The 22,210-nt window shown below is 37.5% G+C and overlaps 1 protein-coding gene across 1 annotated transcript in view; it reads right to left on the bottom strand.

Annotated features, from left to right (window-relative positions):
- The window catches only part of LOC117328016 (synaptotagmin-12-like), a 63,796-nt gene that overhangs the window by 33,522 nt on the left and 8,064 nt on the right, over positions 1 to 22,210 (bottom strand). Inside the window, exon 2 of the mRNA XM_033885320.1 lies at positions 1,120 to 1,402. Within this exon, the coding sequence (XP_033741211.1) occupies positions 1,120 to 1,287 (168 nt within the window). The 5' untranslated portion in view covers positions 1,288 to 1,402. The remainder of the gene's footprint in view (positions 1 to 1,119; positions 1,403 to 22,210) is intronic.

Raw genomic sequence — 22,210 nt, 5'->3', positions numbered from 1 at the left:
CACACTGGTTCTAACAGATAAATACAGATATACATCACACTGAGTCTAACAGATAAATACCATATATACATCACACTGGGTCTAACAGATAAATACCAGATATACATCACACTGGGTCTAACAGATAAATACCAGATATACATCACACTGGGTCTAACAGATAAATACCAGATATACATCACACTGGGTCTAACAGATAAATACCAGATATACATCACACTGGGTCTAACAGATAAATACCAGATATACATCACACTGGGTCTAACAGATAAACACCAGATATATATCACACTGGGTCTAACAGATAAACACCAGATATATATCACACTGGGTCTAACAGATAAATACCAGATATACATCACACTGGGTCTAACAGATAAATACCAGATATACATCACACTGGGTCTAACAGATAAATACCATATATATATCACACTGAGTCTAACAGATAAATTCCAGATATATATCACACTGGGTCTAACAGATAAATACCAGATATATATCACACTGGGTCTAACAGATAAATACCAGATATACATCACACTGGGTCTAACAGATAAATACCATATATATATCACACTGAGTCTAACAGATAAATTCCAGATACATATCACACTGAGTCTAACAGATAAATACCAGATATATATCACACTGTGTCTAACAGATAAATACCAGATATATATCACACTGGGTCTAACAGATAAATACCAGATATATATCACACTGGGTCTAACAGATAAATACCAGATATATATCACACGGGGTCTAACAGATAAATACCAGATATATATCACACTGAGTCTAACAGATAAATACCAGATATATATCACACTGGGTCTAACAGATAAATACCAGATATATATCACACGGGGTCTAACAGATAAATACCAGATATATATCACACGGGGTCTAACAGATACAGTTCAGATTTACATCACACTGGGTCTAACAAATAAGGTTCTGCTATTTTATATGTACCATGTATCATCTATACATTGTACTACATTGTAGGTCTACAAACGTAGTTATACTTACCGTGTATATTTGTACTATGTCTACCATTTTAGTTATAATTATCATGTACATTTGTACTAGATCTACCCTTTAAGTTATAATTACCATGTATCCGTTGTACTGTTCATGCTGAGTTAATACTGCTTTCTCTTCCCCCGTGGCAAAACAGGACGTGAAATTGTAAATCCCGAAAAGACGAATTAAAATAGCGATCACCACCGCCGCCACCATGCAAATCCCGAGAACCAGAAGGGCTATCCCTACGTCACTCATTTCGCCATGGAAAGGAAGACGTCAGGTGGTAATGTTTGCTGGATTTTCTCAGAAAAAAACTCTTACTGTATTACTTGAATTTCTCAACTGGGATACTGATGGGTCATGGTGTAATCTGAAAAACATAAACAAGAAATGACCATTACCACCTACTACACTATTGTAACCTTAATGAATTTATTGGTAAGCCATCAATGCTGATTCGCGGAAAATTCTACAATTGCCTATGGCGGTTATACACATTCATGTCAACATAACGGGGTTATACATGGCGTTAATGCTACCATTAATCTAAGTAAATATCAGAAATATGATAATGTGTATCTCTCAAAAACAACACATTATCTCATCTATGAAGATAAAACGTAGAAATCAATAGCGAACTTCAACGTTAATTAATGCTCTAATCTACCTCGTGGGACCAACAATTGAAATGTCACGGTGCGGCGTTGGCATGGCTGTATAATGGGGTCGTGTTAATTACAATAAAAGAACAAACACCATGAGGTGCATGTTTAATGAGAAACGGGTTCATACGTTATCAAGGGAAAACACCATGACTAGTTTATAATGCTGAGGTGACATGGTACCTAACAAGTTAGTCAGCTGTATGTAGATAGTAGTAGTTATAATCAACATCATAACCTTGGTGTTCCCACCAACATGAAATCCATGACATACCGTTAACGTACATTTTTAGCAGAAATCCTATTTAAACGCTTTTCGCGTTGGAAGCATAGCACTTAATCATGATGGCGCTAATTGTAATTTCTATATCTATTTAATGGGAAGAATGTAAGTGTGTGCTAATTCATCATTTCGCTAATCTGTGAAAATATTGAAATTCGCCGAGGTTTGAGAGCAGTTTACAGTGTCGTATGATATGTGGTATATGTTAACTATACTGATTAATCTAAATTGTTATATGACTGTGATTTTTGCTGTTTCTGATTGGTGGAGACCTCTCCAACAGGTCTTGACGAAATACAGTATCAACCTGAATCAGCTGCTGTTTCCTCGGAACCAAGTCCATAAAAATGGGATTCTGAGGTTTGTAGATATTTTCTTGAGTAATTAGCATATGACATATGTACTTTTTATTTTTGAGAAGAAAGCATATAGACTAGCGCAGGCCAATCCTTTTATAATAAACGTATATATAAACATAGGTATATATCATAAATAAAAAGCTTGTTGCAAAATTGTATGAAATGATTTGATCAAAGACATCGAAGACACCATGAAATTAGTAATATTACATTCGGGTCTCTATGTATGCTAGGGGGCAAACGTGTATAATACTCATCGTTGTTGGTATAACGTCGATCAGGGATCCAACGCCATTAACGCATCATCGTAATGATATTACGGTTATACACACGGCGACAACAGTATATATAGATTGCCTAAACATATTTCATGCTTCTTAAAATCAAGTAAGAGGGCTGGGCACAAGTTAACTTATACAAGCCCTCTCTTATAGACTGCTATAAGACGAGGCAGTGTAGAATATGGTCACCGCAAAATGAACGTGGTCACAATAAATAGATAACGATACTACAACTTCGGAATATTACAGCACTACGTCTGCTTTTCTATGTTATATACGTGTATATATCTTATACTTTAAGTAACACCATACAAACACAAGGGTTATATTTATGTTACAAGTAATAGTACTAGAACGTCATGTATTTTAAAAGATTTAACACGCGATGGCATGATGATGCAACATTGCATGTAGTGCAAGCATCCGCGACCTTGAAAAAAATGTTGCCGGAAGAAACGAATTTTTTCCGAATACCAAGTAATATCATAATTATGTTTTATATAAATAAAAGTTTTCTATTGTTCCACGTACTATCGTTTAAACTGAAAAGCACGGTTTACCTGTTTAAAGAATGGCCCACTCATTGAAGATAAAGGCGGGAAATTTGAATTCCGTTAAGGAATTAGGGTATTTGGTTAAATTGCTCAATGATACATATAAGCATTGCGCTGTTTTTGGTTGGAATTTATGAAGAATGTGAATGTCAGTGGACGAAGGTGAAATGCAACATGAAGCGCGTTATCATACCGTATATTATCGTTTGTTCTGACCATACAATTAACCTTTAACCTTGGCTAAATACAACACAAGGTTGCTTCTTTTATCTAACATACTAATTTCATATATCCAACTGCTCCACCAGCCAATCGGAAAGACTCGTACAAACAATGACATCAGTTTTGTATTACGGGATGAAATGAAAACAACTTCACCCAACAGAAATGTTGCTGTAAACAGGATTAATGTATATATATGTAAATCAAACGAGACGAAAAGTGACAAATGCATGTACTGGCCTTTAGAACAAGCCCGAATACATTTGGTCAATCACGATATGTTCAGAAACAACGTGAGATAAATATTGTAACCGATGTTAGTATGGACACTTAATTACTCTATAAGTGTACTTGAGAGGCTAATGGTGGTGTTTACCTAACACCACCAGACTGCTCTGTCAGCATCGACAGCCCGGCGCTGCCTATATACCACATATCGATCCATACCCTCGTAGAAGGATATATACTCGGGTTTTCCTCAGCTTGTTTTACGATTTTATTGTCATCAATCTTAATTAGGATATCTAATTATCCATCCTACCCTGTCGTGTTTGACACCAGAATCTAATTCCACATGTCACACGACATTCGCCACTGTCAGACCGATAAGGTTGCATCTTATTGATGAGGCCAGTCATCCACGGCACATGTAAGTACTTCACACATGCTATGGTGTCCCGAAATCATCTCTCAAAGTAGAGTAGTTCGACAATACATTTTTAAAATGTTTCTTCAACTAGTTCTATTTTGGATGGAAGAAAACTTCAGAGTGATTGCAGTTTTCTCCCTTCCAAGCTGTAGGAGATTGAAAACAAATTTTCTGCCAGCGCTTGGTGAAGTCGGTTACGAGAATACTTTATCAAGCAGCCAGGTGCTTCTACAACACTTATGAAATTACTGATCAAATCAATGGTCATAAAATTGGCAGAACGTTCATTCATCTCTTGTGATGGAGACCGTAATTCATAAGCAATACCGATAGACAAGTTTGACAATATGCTAAAACTGATTGTAGAAAGTGGCACGGTATACAAGGCAAAGGAGATTACGCATAGGAATTGAAACGTGTAGATCTCAATAATTCGCCACACATAACACCGGCACTAAACAAACATATAATATTCTATTCACGGTGAAAAGAGTCACCCCGTTATGAAGAGAAGCATATTTATCAAATAAAATTTGACCCGATCGACCGTTAAATACTGAAACATTTACGAAATTACCAAGTTCGTCAACGTCGTCTGCTACCCCATCTTACCGATCAGAAATGGAATCTGTTTCAAACGAAATGTCCTTGGAAACGTCGCCATCTATTGACAGAAAGACTTTCATTTTGAAATAAAAATAAATATTTTCCAAAAATGTAAATTCAGTCGCTGGAAACAACCATTTCCGTGGAAACGCTGGGGTCTCTTGATGCAATCCATTTGAAACCCGCCTTATCACTTCTAAATCATACATCAATTCGCGATAACGACTTTTATTCCAAGTCATCAAAATAGTAAGATGTAATTATTAAAAATTCACGATAAAATTACACTCTATATAATAAATAAAGAGTTCAATTTGTGTTCAAACCATTTTATGTACTCGTTGCTTATGATAAACGATGAACTATATTAGTTTACCGGAAATACCGGCTGTTCTGGGAATTGAACTTGCTGGCCGATTGGTAAGCGCCAAATTGAAACGTCCTAATTGTGTTAAATTAAGAAAAATAAGTCAAAATGTAAATATAAGCATTGAACTGTTACTAGATGTTAATATACAGTCGATATGATTACAATTCGGTGCGACATTCTATTTATCTGTCAACCAGATTCATATCGACTGTTTACTAGCATCTGGTAATAGTTCACTGCATTAATACACGATTTATATTAATCCGATCTCAATCACAAAGTATCCTTAACTATAATAGCGTCGGTGTTTTTGAATTTGTTCGGGGAAGAATGAGAATGCATTTGTCAATATTGACATACTCATATAAGACAACGCTATCTGAAATTGTGACGCCACTGTTGGGCAAGGAAACTGCGAGACACAAAGTCGCTTTGTATGATAGTTATCATTCGTACAAGAGTATCCAGCGTTTGTTTGAGCTGTACATGATATTTCTCGGTGAATTAACGATTTACAAGATGTTTGGCCTTCCCTGAAGCTTTAACGACCATGCCAGATACATCTAGAGCATATTTAGGTTTAGTCATATTCTCAAAATGAGAACTAGGATGTGGACAATGGAGCCATCGCACCAACAAACGAGCACTGTGCACATTTAATTTCATATCATAAAAGGCAACAGAATATATCTCTATGATGCCGACCTTACAACGTCACTACTTTTCCACTTACCTACATCTTTCGTGTGTTCTTAGCACGTGTATCAATGGAAATCGTAATGTCGGGAACAATCCGTTGTACATCGAATCAACTTTTGCGTTAAAACATGAGAGTATGATGCATTTCCTATTGGGAAAACTGATTAAGATCAATTGTGAATTTGGAGACTATTCTGTCCGACGATGTCAGATTCGATTGCGGGAGGATGAGGCACAGACGCCATCGATTTGTATGAGTGAGTGATGAACTGATATATGGGAAGCCGTTGATTAAAGTTATTTATCAGACTTAACAAATTCAGAAAGGCAACATCATCTGCGCGCCGTAAACATGACAGAGGAGACAAATCGTCAAATGGAAAAGATCGAAGACCGGGAACAATACGTTTTCAGACGTCTTATTCCCCTCAACTGTTAAAGATAATTTATATCGAGTAAAGAAAGCCGCATAAGTTTACCTGTCTGAATGTCTTTTTTTTACCTTATAGTTGTCGACGTCTTTCAAAATTTTCGTGGACATGCATTTCGGGATATGCTGTGTACATCATGCAACTGTACTTCACGTACAGACGTCATTTTATCACCAGCTGTCTGTCGTCCATGTCTCCATCTATATAGGCTTCTCTGACTCGTCATCTATATGGCAGAAAAAGGTACCCGAGCACTACAAACTATTTATAAATCGCCTTTTAGTTGTAGACATCCACCATCGATTTTCAATTATGAGGAAGTTCTAATAAACACTGGTAGATTGGCGCGTTATCACGCTTTCTTCCAGGGCGTAGGTGGATAATCCGTACGCGACGTTTTTTTATTCCTAGCTTGACATTTCCAGGAACTTTATATTTCCTATACCTGATACAGTTCTTATATATATATATCTACTCAAAATTCAACTTAATTTGGTATTTCGGATTGGTACAACTTAAATATCACAAGGCCTTGCTACTGCTTTGCCAATGACAACCGTTTTTAGGTTTGAGGGAACACAATAGGAAAACTGTATCTCTTGACGCTTGTTATTCCTTGTTATATACTTATATTCCGAATAATTTGACATCGGTATCTATTTCAAAAGTCGAGTAAAATGACCTTTTGTTGTCTCCCCTTCAATAACACAGCACGACCTTATATCATCTCCCCTCTATAACGCAGGACGACGTTATATCATCTCCCCTCCAATAACACAGGACGACCTTATACCATCTCCCCTCCAATAACACAGGACGACCTTATATAATCTCCTCTCTATAACACAGGACGACCTTATATCATCTCCCCTCTATCACACAGGACGACCTTATATAATCTCCCCTCCAATAACACAGGACGACCTTATATCATCTCCCCTCTATAACACAGGACGACCTTATATCATCTCCCCTCTATAACACAGGACGACCTTATACCATCTCCCCTCCAATAACACAGGACGACCTTATAACATCTCCCCTCCAATAACACAGGACGACCTTATAACATCTCCCCTCCAATAACACAGGACGACCTTATATCATCTCCCCTCTATAACACAGGACGACCTTATATCATCTCCCCTCCAATAACACAGGACGACCTTATATCATCTCCCCTCTATAACACAGGACGACCTTATATCATCTCCCCTCCAATAACACAGGACGACCTTATAAAATATCCCCTCCAATAACACAGGACGACCTTATATCATCTCCCCTCTATAACACAGGACGACCTTATATCATCTCCTCTCTATAACACAGGACGACCTTATATCATCTCCCCTCCAATAACACAGGACGACCTTATATCACCTCCCCTCTATAACACAGGACGACCTTATATCATCTCCCCTCTATAACACAGGACGACCTTATATCATCTCCCCTCCAATAACACAGGACGACCTTATATCATCTCCCCTCCAATAACACAGGACGACCTTATATAATCTCCCCTCTATAACACAGGACGACCTTATATCATCTCCCCTCTATAACACAGGACGACCTTATATCATCTCCCCTCTATAACACAGGACGACCTTATATCATCTCCTCTCCAATAACACAGGACGACCTTATATCATCTCCCCTCTATAACACAGGACGACCTTATATCATCTCCCCTCCAATAACACAGGACGACCTTATATCATCTCCCCTCCAATAACACAGGACGACCTTATATCATCTCCCCTCTAATAACACAGGACGACCTTATATAATCTCCCCTCCAAATAACCAGGACGACCTTATATCATCCTCCCCTCTATAACACAGGACGACCTTATATCATCTCCCCTCCTAATAACACAGGACGACCTTATATAACTCCCCTCTATAACACAGGACGACCTTATATCATCTCCCCTCTATAACACAGGACGACCTTATATCATCTCCCCTCCAATAACACAGGACGACCTTATATCATCTCCCCTCTATAACACAGGACGACCTTATATAATCTCCCCTCTATAACACAGGACGACCTTATATAATCTCCCCTCTATAACACAGGACGACCTTATATCATCTCCCCTCTATAACACAGGACGACCTTATATCATCTCCCCTCTATAACACAGGACGACCTTATATCATCTCCCCTCTATAACACAGGACGACCTTATATCATCTCCCCTCTATAACACAGGACGACCTTATATCATCTCCCCTCTATAACACAGGACGACCTTATATCATCTCCCCTCTATAACACAGGACGACCTTATATCATCTCCCCTCTATAACACAGGACGACCTTATATCATCTCCCCTCTATAACACAGGACGACCTTATATCATCTCCCCTCTATAACACAGGACGACCTTATATCATCTCCCCTCTATAACACAGGACGACCTTATATAATCTCCCCTCTATAACACAGGACGACCTTATATCATCTCCCCTCTATAACACAGGACGACCTTATATCATCTCCCCTCTATAACACAGGACGACCTTATATCATCTCCCCTCTATAACACAGGACGACCTTATATCATCTCCCCTCTATAACACAGGACGACCTTATATCATCTCCCCTCTATAACACAGGACGACCTTATATCATCTCCCCTCCAATAACACAGGACGACCTTATATCATCTCCCCTCCAATAACACAGGACGACCTTATACCATCTCCCCTCCAATAACACAGGACGACCTTATATAATCTCCCCTCTATAACACAGGACGACCTTATATAACCTCCCCTCTATAACACAGGACGACCTTATATCATCTCCCCTCCAATAACACAGGACGACCTTATATCATCTCCCCTCCAATAACACAGGACGACCTTATATCATCTCCTCTCTAAAACACAGGACGACCTTGTATCATCTCCCCTCCAATAACACAGGACGACCTTATATCATCTCCTCTCTATAACACAGGACGACCTTATATCATCTCCTCTCTATAACACAGGACGACCTTATATCATCTCCTCTCTATAACACAGGACGACCTTATATCATCTCCCCTCCAATAACACAGGACGACCTTATATCATCTCCCCTCTATAACACAGGACGACCTTATATCATCTCCTCTCTATAACACAGGACGACCTTATATCATCTCCCCTCCAATAACACAGGACGACCTTATATCATCTCCTCTCTATAACACAGGACGACCTTATATCATCTCCCCTCCAATAACACAGGACGACCTTATATCATCTCCCCTCTATAACACAGGACGACCTTATATCATCTCCTCTCTATAACACAGGACGACCTTATATCATCTCCCCTCCAATAACACAGGACGGCCTTATATCATCTCCCCTCTATAACACAGGACGACCTTATATCATCTCCCCTCTATAACACAGGACGACCTTATATAATCTCCTCTCTATAACACAGGACGACCTTATATCATCTCCCCTCCAATAACACAGGACGACCTTATATCATCTCCCCTCCAATAACACAGGACGACCTTATATAACCTCCCCTCTATAACACAGGACGACCTTATATCATCTCCCCTCTATAACACAGGACGACCTTATATCATCTCCCCTCCAATAACACAGGACGACCTTATATCATCTCCCCTCCAATAACACAGGACGACCTTATATCATCTCCCCTCTATAACACAGGACGACCTTATATCATCTCCCCTCTATAACACAGGACGACCTTATATCATCCCCCCTCTAATAACACAGGACGACCTTATATCATCTCCCCTCCAATAACACTGGACGACCTTATATCATCTCCCCTCCAATAACACTGGACGACCTTATATAATCTCCCCTCTATAACATAGGACGAACTTATATAACCTCCCCTCTATAACACAGGACGACCTTATATAATCTCCCCTCCAATAACACAGGACGACCTTATATTATCTCCCCTCTATAACACAGGACGACCTTATATAACCTCCCCTCTATAACACAGGACGACCTTATATCATCTCCCCTCCAATAACACAGGACGACCTTATATCATCTCCCCTCTATAACACAGGACGACCTTATATCATCTCCCCTCCAATAACACAGGACGACCTTATATCATCTCCCCACCAATAACACTGGACGACCTTATATCATCTCCCCTCCAATAACACAGGACGACCTTATACCATCTCCCCTCTAATAACACAGGACGACCTTATAACATCTCCCCTCCAATAACACAGGACGACCTTATATTATCTCCCCTCTATAACATAGGACGAACTTATATAACCTCCCCTCTATAACACTGGACGACCTTATATCATCTCCCCTCCAATAACACAGGACGACCTTATATCATCTCCCCTCTATAACACAGGACGACCTTATATCATCTCCCCTCTATAACACAGGACGACCTTATATCATCTCCTCTCTATAACATAGGACGACCTTATATCATCTCCCCTCCAATAACACAGGACGACCTTATATCATCTCCCCACCAATAACACTGGACGACCTTATATCATCTCCTCTCTATAACACAGGACGACCTTATATCATCTCCCCTCCAATAACACAGGACGACCTTATATCATCTCCCCTCCAATAACACAGGACGACCTTATATCATCTCCCCTCTAATAACACAGGACGACCTTATATCATCTCCCCTCTATAACACAGGACGACCTTATATCATCTCCCCTCTATAACACAGGACGACCTTATATCATCTCCCCTCCAATAACACAGGACGACCTTATATCATCTCCCCTCCAATAACACAGGACGACCTTATATCATCTCCCCTCCAATAACACAGGACGACCTTATATCATCTCCCCTCCAATAACACAGGACGACCTTATATCATCTCCCCTCCAATAACACAGGACGACCTTATATAACCTCCCCTCTATAACACAGGACGACCTTATATCATCTCCCCTCTATAACACAGGACGACCTTATATCATCCCCCCTCTAATAACACAGGACGACCTTATATAATCTTCCCGCACATTACACATAACGTTCTTACGTTAAGAATATATTTACACTCACATTCAACGTTCAAATTATTTCATCTACTGCTTGGTTTCAAAATAACGTTAATTAATTAACCCCCTTCATACATGTGTTGACTTGTGTTGTTGTGGTGCACTAAGTTTTGCCATAACGTCTTATTTTGCATTTATTATATTATCTTTCATTGTAATTACTTTATTCTGTTTGTAAAATATTTTCAAAGAGGAAAGAAAGATGATAATAGTATATCTGCAAGTAATGAATATCGTGTCCTGTAAAGGCAATGGTATTTAACGATGATATGTTAAGGAAAATAAACATTTTAAACTAATAGGTTCAGGTTAATTGGTAGGCGACACCTTTGACTGGACATCGATATTTTTTGTTGACGGGGTTTATCGCCCCCTTCAACAGCCAGGCTTGTTTTGAGTCGGGCTCTCCTTGTAGTAGTTGGTGACTATCTCACTGAACAACACACAGGAGCCTTTCGCATGTCATCCAGAGCAATTGGGGTAAAGTGTCTTGTCCAAGAACTCAACTACGACAACACAGACTGGTCGTTTTTCAGCTTCCCGAGAAACACATACCGATACAGACGTGTTTCTCGGGAAGCTGAAAAACGGACACCGATACAGCTACATGTATATACACTGTGGATAGTGACGACCTGAACTATACATAATCACCTATCATTAGGATTGTTTAAGTTTCTGTAGTGTTGATGACATGTAAATAATCTATACCACCATAATAGGCATGGCGTATTTGTTACTGCCATATTCTAAGTTTAGTTAAGCACATGACCTGAATAAGTATCAATAGGTAAACATGACTATTATGATGCCAGATGGCTCAAACTTATTATTCATATTATGTATCTTACACTTGAATGTTGAGAATTAACTATTCAGAGCCAGAGTAGCGAATCTGTCCAAAACACGCCCTTTACCCAACACACATCATTATATCAGCGCTACGGTCATTCCTAACGGTTACCTAATTCGAATAAAGCATAAATACTGTCTCTTATCTAAAACAGGAAATCAAATACCATGTTTTCGTATGTTATGCTTTGATATATATGGTGGCATATTTCTGCCATCGTGTTATTTTAGGTCGCATTACGGTAACACGACTTGTCGATATAATTATGTCGACAAGTCGTGTTATTATGACGACATGTCGCGATAATTTATCACGACCGGTTAAGTTAGGTTATCGTGGATCTCGACCTAAAATGTGCTTTCCCCCAGATATATCATCTACTAACGTTGTCGAGATAAGTTATAAATAGACATCCAGCCGTCTCGGGCTTTAAATATTCTAAATGTATCCGACAAAAACAAATTTGTGTGATTGATTTGCAGATACTCCATATATATTTTAAAGGTTAAAAATAGCTTTGAATTAATACTGATGACTTTCAAGTTTCTTTAAAACAATTAACAAGTTATTGATTTCCACAGGCACTTAACTTAAATGTCATAAGGCCCTCCCAAAAATATTTCTGTTTAGGGTCACAAGAGCCGAAAAATAGGGTAGTTTTTTTTTTATATAACACGATGGCAGAAATATGCCACCAAAGATATCTACCAAAGAATCATTTTCTATTTCAGCGCAACTGCTGTGTATACAGCACGAAGATAGAACTTCGATATAGGACTAAAATAGATATCTCATTTATCCAAAAATGTAAGGTAGGTGTTATGTCACGCCCGATTTTATTTTATCTGCACCCAAATCTTAGTGACACCAAACGGTGTCGGATAATTCCACGTTTTCATATAGTAGTGCGCTCTGGCCCTACACCAGTCATGGTGCCAGGGCCAGAGGAAACTCGGGCTAGCTCTTCCAAAAAATAAAAAAAAATAGAGAAACATTTAAATAGTGGTATATTTTATAAAACAAAATGGTAAACGTAAGCGGTGAAGGTTATAATATTCAATATGTACGCATTCTATTACAAGTTATTGTGAGATTTCAAACTCGGTGGATCTGTTCGCATGAAGGCGAACATCTGTTATACGCGTGGTCCAGTACAACAACGACCAAACAGCTCGTCACACCCTGTACGTCTCCGACAAATTCACACACTCTTTGATGTTGTGCCATGTAAAATGTATTCCAGTTCAAATTGAAAGCCTGCTATGCCGTAGATATGTATCAGATTGTAGTTACCTTTATCTTCCTGACGCCTTATGTAACCCTAGTCTATACTGGTTTTATCCATTACCATCCATTACATGTCTCGTAGGTCAATACTGGCCGGGCAGTACTTAATACAAAGATTTCATGTATTGAATGTGTGGCACGTAAACACAATATTTATTATTATTATTTATAAGGTAGAATGTCAAATCAGTAACACTAATCAGAATTATATGATGTACATCCAGTATTTTGGATTTCACAGTGACGTCACTAAGGAAACGCTTTAATGTCTTTTTCTCCCGTCACACGGGAACTGTCGACGTCACCAGAGAAATTGTGTGAACTGTTTTGTTCCCCAACCTCGTTCTTATTTTTAAAGTTTTAGAGAGTAAAAGTTTTTTGTGGGCTGGCAATTTAGCTTCAGCGCTTTGGCAATCATCCAGATACTGGTACTTATTTATAGGTGTAAAACTACCAGCTCATATCCGATATCAGTTTCCAGTTACCTGGACTATGCTCAATTTAACTCAGTTACTGACACCAAATATAGCGGTACAAGTGTAAATTAGCAGAAAATTTCCATACAATCCAACTGATAAACACACCAAACACAACTGTTGATTGTAATAACCAATGATATGAATAATTAACACACCCCGGATACCTTAGTACACGTGTACTAGGCGTATACTGAATACGACACATAGTAATAAAATGGATATTTTCCAGGAGTCATTGCCTTGTTGTGAACTTATTGTTCCTGGTGGACATTCATATTCCTCTCTCCTGGTTAGCCTGTAACAACACTCAATACTGTTCTAAGAAGCGACCTATGCGGAACCTAATTGAGAACATTGTGTTTAGTGTGGTTCTTCCGTGAAACAAACACTGATGAAAAATTCAGTTTTGCAACCGTAATAATACTTTGGACTTGTTTCTTTACTCTACAGCCTATTTTAGTGATATCTTTCTGAATCATCATTCTGTATATCACTTTACATCGCAAGGACGTTACCTTTTGTCTCTTAGTTGACACCGTTGTTAGGTACATGCACAGGGGCTTGGCACGATTTTCCAAATGATAGTCTATATATATATGTATATACATATATATAGACTATCATTTGGAAAATCGTGCCAAGCCCCTGTGGGTACATGTAGCAGTGTACAGTAAAAATGCCCAATTCTGAAAAATATGGCACATGTTTTAGATATGTAAACATTGCCAGTTAACCTTACATATTACCTCTAATAAAGTATATATATTTGTAATCTGTACAACATTTTCAATTTTAATACAGCTCTGAAGGATAAGTAAACTTATATTTTCTGTGATTTTTAGAGCTGTGAATACCATGGTAACAGTTTAAAAAATGCTCAAAAATTGCAAAATATTATGATATTTGACCCAAAATGACACAATTCTCTACACAATTGTTTTTCTGAAACCTATTTAAAATTAAATATCTCTATCCCAAAGACAGAATTAATCTTGTTTTGACATATGTTGCAAATTAAGTTTTCCTGCTATCTTACCTTTTCAGTGGGCTTCCATTTTTTGCTGTAGGCAAAACTAAATTTCCTGTGTAGACACACTTTAGGAAAATCCGGAAATTTAAAACCCGGAACCAATTTATTAATTTTTGTTTTAACAAATGTGAAGCCTGTATGTACTACTTCATACTGAATATACCAATTATAGTGTACATTTTTTTTTTTTTAATTTTAAAAAAAAAATCGCCCATGACCAGCCTGTCCTACTGTAGTGTGCTACCTTAGCCTGAAGTAGCTAATAAAGTAGATAATCCAGGTGCATCTTGGAGTAGGTAATTCGGGCACATCTTGGATAAGCTAAAAGATGCACATATTGGAGTAGCTATACAGGCGCATCATGGAGAAGCTAATACAGGTGTGTCTTGGGAGTAGCTAAATACAGGCGCATATGGAAGCTAATAAATGCGCTTTTTAGGGTAGCTTGATTAGATAGAGACGCATCTTTGAGCTAATAGGGGCGCGCATGAAGTCCAATGGATCATTACAATATTAGGTTTTATATTCTTAACTCTACACATTTTTAAGTTGGGGAAAGATTGTGTTGACATTTACTTCTGCTTTCTCGGATATCACAAAGATTTGTTTAAATAACGAGCGCCTTGAACACTTCTTGCTTTGCCCGAAAGAACACCAATTCTTTATTTGCACAACGTTGTGTCTCCTTGTCTTATGTCCTTGAAGGAAGAACAAGGTGCGATCTCCGATCCTTCTAGAGTCAAACTATACGCATTTTTGTTGAGTCGTTTTTAGTAAATACAGAGTTCATTCTCCTTATTTGCCATGGAAAAAGGACCTCGATCTCCCCAGTAACTGTGTCGCTGCCATTTTTGTTCTATAAATATTTAAACAAAGCCATTTATTAACTTTCCTTCCTTTCCTTCGGAGCCACGAGAGAATGTCACCTTACAGTAAATGACTTTTGTCTATCTAGTTCGCCTCCAATTCGTCCTTTGTCTGCTATAACGGGAGAGTAATTGATGGCGGTCGCTAACAGGTGTTGATGTCCTAGAAAGGACAAAGGTGGTCACTGGTTAGTAGTCAAATGATTGTTTCCTTATCTGGTCAGAGCTGAATTACCCCTATCTATGTAACGATACAGCCTATACCGACGATCATTAGGACTGACGAGACCCACTAATTAACGGACGATTATAAGGACTGACGAGACCTACTAATTAACGGACGATTCGTATTCGCTGACATCAGTAATTGAAGGGACGCGTTATCAGGATATGTCTTCATTATATCTAACTATACGTCCTATATGATGATCAGTGAAACCCTGCCAATTATACGTCACTTATTGTAACCTTGTTACCAAGCTCTCGACCCTACAGCCTACCTGGACATTATATAGGTCAACAATGTTATCATAGGCGGCAGTGACTATACGTCTATATTACTGTAGAACTAGAAAGAGATTGGTCAAAAGAAGGCCCAGTCACTAGTAGTCAGTAGATTATGTTGACACTATTTTATAATGGTTAGACTGTTTTTATAAGTGTTGATATTATTTTATAATGGTTAGACTGTTTTTATAAGTGTTGATATTATTTTATAATGGTTAGACTGTTTTTATAAGTGTTGATATTATTTTATAATGGTTAGACTGTTTTTATAAGTGTTGATATTATTTTATAATGGTTAGACTATTTTATAATGGTTGATATTATTTTATAATGGTTAGACTATTTTATAATGGTTGATATTATTTTATAATGGTTAGACTATTTTATAATGGTTGATATTATTTTATAATGGTTAGACTGATTTTACAATGGTTGACATTATTTTATAATGGTTAGACTGATTTTACAATGGTTGATATTATTTTATAATGGTTAGACTGATTTTACAATGGTTGACATTATTTTATAATGGTTAGACTGTTTTTATATTTGTCAGGTGTAGTGATGAGAAGCCTAAACAAAGAACGAGCAAGGTGTGTTTTGTCTGACAAGTATTTGTCGAGTTGATGACGTCACACATACACGGACAGATTCGAATTAGGTAGTTTGTAACCGCGTTACATGTTTTGAATTAATAACCAGCTGTATTTGGTAGTGGTCATTGTCATTGTCATTGTTATTGTCATTGTCATTGACATTCAGCACTACTACTGTATATGCAGTATCCACACTCGAATCAACGTTTAACGCTAAAATGACCCTGGCTGTTAATAGGACATTAAACAAAATAAACCAAACCAAACCAAACCAAACCGTTTAACCCCACTAACTTGATTATTCCACATTCAAACCACCTTTTAATCTCACTAAATTGATTATTCCACACTCGAAACACCATTTAACATCACTAAATTGATTATTCCACACTCGAAACACCATTTAACATCACTAAATTGATTATTCCACACTCGAACCGCCGTTTAACATCACTAAATTGATTATTCCACACTCGAACCGCCGTTTAACCTCACTAAATTGATTATATCGCAGTCGAACCGCCGTTTAACCTCACTAAATTGATTATTCCACACTCGAACCAACTTTTAACCTATCTAAATTGATTTGGTAACAATACGAATACTTTAAAACAAATGTAAACGAACACATTTTAGTAGTACATGTAATTTATTTTCGCATTGAAAGCATTTTGCGTAATTATAGATTCGATAGATGCAGTTTCTGTAGAAGCGACCAAATTATACTGCATGTCTATATCGTACGTAAACATTGTTTTAATATCAACAGTTACCAATTACAGCTCCCGTTAGATATCGTCATGGTATTTTACTGTTTGATTTCCTGATTTTATTTTGTAATCTTTTCAGCAACATGACTTGTATCTCGTCTTTTCCACTAATGTCTGTTACAGTTGGCTGACGGCATTAATATATATGTTTATGTCTGCCTGTAATCCATAATTAAATACCTCAAATGCATTCCAAGCTTCACAAAAATTACATGTCAGAACTCGCTAAGGAAAACGTAAATCGATCATTTATGTTGAATGTATATCAAAATGTCCTTCAATTGGCCACGACATTAGTGATCGACAGAAATCTCACTATCGCCGGGAAAAGCCAGACAAATTTTCAATGCCGTTCGTGACAGCGCATACAGTTGGATTTAAATTCGACAAGGCCTTAGCAATCATATAGAGGCGAAACTTCACGACTGTCATTAGGCAAATGTCACATAGAAAACCATCTTTGATAACCATTTTGGTGTAGATTGTCTGGTAGATGCGGTATTAACTGTTGCGGACACGCGCTGATCTGTCAGGCAGCGACTAGTATCGTCTTGTCAGACATATTATGGTATTAGTGCTCCAGGGAGTAAAATACAAATGCGAGACTGGTGCGTTGTACCCTCGGGTCAACTCGAAGAATTGGTCTGAGGCAAGTACACAGACATTAGTTGGACCAGCACATCACCACCAGGGAATATCAGACAATACAGAACATTTCTTTGCTATACTTTGGACACCCTCTTTCATCTTTGTTCAGACACATGTTTCGCCATATATATAACATAGAACGGGATAGAACACTGTAGAACGGGATAGAACAGAACAGAACGGGAAAGAACAGCACAGAACGGGATATAACAGCATAGAACGGGATAGAACAACACAGAACGGGCTAGAACAGCACAGAACGGGATCGAACAGCACAGAACGGAAAAGAACAGTATTGAACGGGATAGAACAGCACAGAACGGTATATAACACGGTAGAACGGGATAAAACAGCACAGAACAGAGAAAAGAAGAGTACAAAATGTAAAAAACAGATCAGAACAGAGAAAAGTATAAAAGAATCATAGCAGAAAAAAGAAAAGTACAGTACTGTAAAAAAAAAAAAGACACCACAAACAATAGAAAATTATGGAACAGAGAATAGAACAGCGTAGAACAGATGATAGAAGAGCGTAGAACATATAATAGAATAGCGTAGAATAGATAATAGAATAGCGTAGAACATCTAATAGAATAGCGTAGAATAGATAATAGAACAGCGTAGAAGAGAAAATAGAACAGTGTAGAGCAATGAATATAATAGCGTAGAATAGATAATAGAATAGCGTAGAACATATAATATAATAGCGTAGAATAGATAATAGAACAGCGTAGAAGAGAAAATAGAACAGAATAGAGCAATGAATAGAATAGCGTAGAATAGATAATAGAATAGCGTAGAACATATAATAGAACAACGTAGAACAGATGATAGAAGAGCGTAGAACATATAATAGAACAACGTAGAATAGATAATAGAATAGAGTAGAACATATAATAGAACAGCGTAGAATAGATAATAGAACAGCGTAGAAGAGAAAATAGAGCAGCGTAGAATAAAGAATATAACAACGTAGAACAAAGAATAGAACAAAGTAGAACACAGAATAGAACAACGTAGAACAAAGAATATAACAGCGTAGAACAAAGAATAGAACAACGTTGAACAAAGAATAGAACAGCGTAGAACAAAGAATAGAACAACGTAGAACAAAGAATAGAACAACGTAGAACAAAGAATATAACAGCGTAGAACAAACAATAGAACAGCGTAGAACAAACAATAGAACAGCGTAGAACAAACAATAGAACGTAGAACAAAGAATAGAACAGCATAGAACAAAGAATAGAACAACGTAGAACAAATAATAGAACGTAGAACAAAGAATATAATTTGTTTGTTTTTGTTTAACGTCCTATTAACAGCCAGGGTCATTTAAGGACGTGCCAGGTTTTGGAGGTGGGGGAAAGCCAGAGTACCCGGAGAAAAACCACCGGCCTACAGTCAGTACCTAGCAACTGTCCCACGTAGGTTTCGAACTCGCAACCCAGAGGTGGAGGGCTAGTGATAAAGTGTCTGGACACCTTAACCACTCGGCCACCGCGGCCCCTCAAAGAATAGAATAACGAAGAACAAAGAATAGAACAGCCCAGAACAAAGAATAGAACAATACAGTACAAAGAATAGAACAATACAGAACAAAGAATAGAACAGCTTAGAACAATTAGTAGCTGTACGACGCAGTAATATCACGGGAAACTATGGAGGAAGTAGATGCCACAGATCAGGTGACACCTACACGCTGCCGTTGAAAGCTTGCAATGTATATGATCTGTTTATGTCACATGTAATGCATTGCTCTATAACAAAGACGCCACCGGTATCCCCAGGCGGGCGGCACTAGAGTGCAGAGTCCGAGAGGGAACCAAGGCGTCATTGTTTTTGTAAACAAGTCCAATTTTGTTTTCAAGTATGTGAGATGATTGGTAGTACAATGTGATTTCATGTCATGTATAAAATATGATACATATACTTACATGCGAACATTCAAAAATAAAATATGATAAAAAAAAACAAAAAAAAAACAAGTCCAATTTTGAATGTCCGATAAACTTGTTATGTTCGTGCATTGTCAGATGAAATCCATTTTATCAACGACGGCAATTTCTTAAAATCTCCGTTTTATTTTGGTTCAATGAGTAGACATGGACCGAAAACCTGACAGAAACAATCCCGAAAGTTTAAGGTGTTTAAGAAAACGGTAAACAAAGATGTACATGTCTTTATTATCTTATTTTCATATATTATCAAGGGACACTAAATGTGTACATCGTGTTCCCTGGCTGCAATGAAAACCAATCGTCCATGTCGTGTTCCCAAGGCCGCATTACGGTATTTTCATTTGAAACAATATGCCACAAGGAACTGAACTTCATTTAAGGATTGAATCTTGATTTGGTCGATTTCATGGGGTCATGAATTTAGTTGCTCTTGAGACAAATTTTATATATTTCAATTGTTTTTTTTTCGAATAAAAAAGTCGGTCTAGATATTAATGTCCCGAAGCTTGTGCAAGTCCAAATGCGGAAAAGCCCGAGGAGTTCCGGATTGTGCATGTCTAGTCGGTCGAGTAAAATAGTCCGCATTTTTAGGATTAAAAACAGCATTATTTTATCAAAATAGAAGTATCTAGCATATCTGGTCTTTCATAAAATACAAGAATACATTATAAATTTGATAATTTTAATAATTAATCCATGTTTATGACAACAATGTAGAAAAAGAGAAATCGTTCCGCGGAAAGATTTTAACCATGTATTCATACGCACTGATCAGTGTTAATCTGGTCAAATTCATGAGCAAATGAAACAGATTAAGTTTGGTAGTTTCATTGAGTCCAACTTGAGTAGAAATTGAAATATTATTTCATGTAAGGGATTAGTTCAGTAATAAATCTTCCTGATCCGAGCACAGTAGCAAAATCGGAACATTCATTTGCTGTGAATAATGCTACTTTTCTTATTGCTCAAAAGTAAATAAGTTTTTATTGATTATCAAACAGCAGATTTACTATTGTGTCACCAAGTGAAAATATAGTTTTTAATTTATTACACGTATCAAAAATCTGTTAACACTGAAATCTCGCAGGATCATGTGTCCTGGCGATGGCGGCCATTTTCAAAACTATGTGGAAAACGGGATTGCAAAGAATGTGGACATGGATGGGTCGAAAAGATTTTCGTTTTCCGTACATGCCAAGTTTTTATGTTGAAATTGCCACAAGGCAGCTTTTAAGGCGATATTAACATCAGAACCCTTCAGATTACCAGGCAGGCATGAATGGTCTTCATCAGCTTGTATATTTTACAGAGAATTTTTACTAGTAGTATATTTAGAAATATGTAAATATGTTTCTATAATTTCCCACGTTAAAAAATATTGTTCTTACTCGCTTTCGCATCATCATAGTATACCTAATGCGTGTAAACGTTTCAATACCATACTCTCGTTAAATAATATGCGGTTGCTCGGGCCATGGCTTCTCACTCACTAGTATTATATACAATATTTAGTTACAAACTAAGAAACATTTTAAGGCCATGAACGATGAGTTATTCTGTATATGCTGTAGTTAACTTTAAAAAAGTAGAAAACTAAGCATTTGAATTTAAAACATTCGATCCGGTAGAAGTTTGAATTACGATGGTTGACTTTGTTTTAACGAAACCTCGCATTTGACGCTTGTTTTAATCTCATTATTGTTTTGGGAAAGTGTATACTGTACGGGGAAAGTGATGGAATAAACAACAAGTATTGAATTAGGCAATGAATTAAAGCACCATACAGGACTTGATCCCTAGTGACGTTCCTGTATCATTCACAAGATATTTCATGTCTTTCACAGTTAATTTACCATGTACGCATAATTCATATCGACAGTAGGTCATCAATTCCTTCCATTAATACCAGCTAGTAGCTATATCATAAATCTAGCACTGATGTGCTGGTTTCTCATCTCACAAACCAAACCAATCGACATTAAG

This window comes from Pecten maximus, chromosome 5, assembly GCF_902652985.1.
Source record: "Pecten maximus chromosome 5, xPecMax1.1, whole genome shotgun sequence".
Classification (NCBI taxonomy): Eukaryota; Metazoa; Mollusca; class Bivalvia; order Pectinida; family Pectinidae; genus Pecten; species Pecten maximus.
This window is presented reverse-complemented; position numbering and strand designations above follow the sequence as displayed.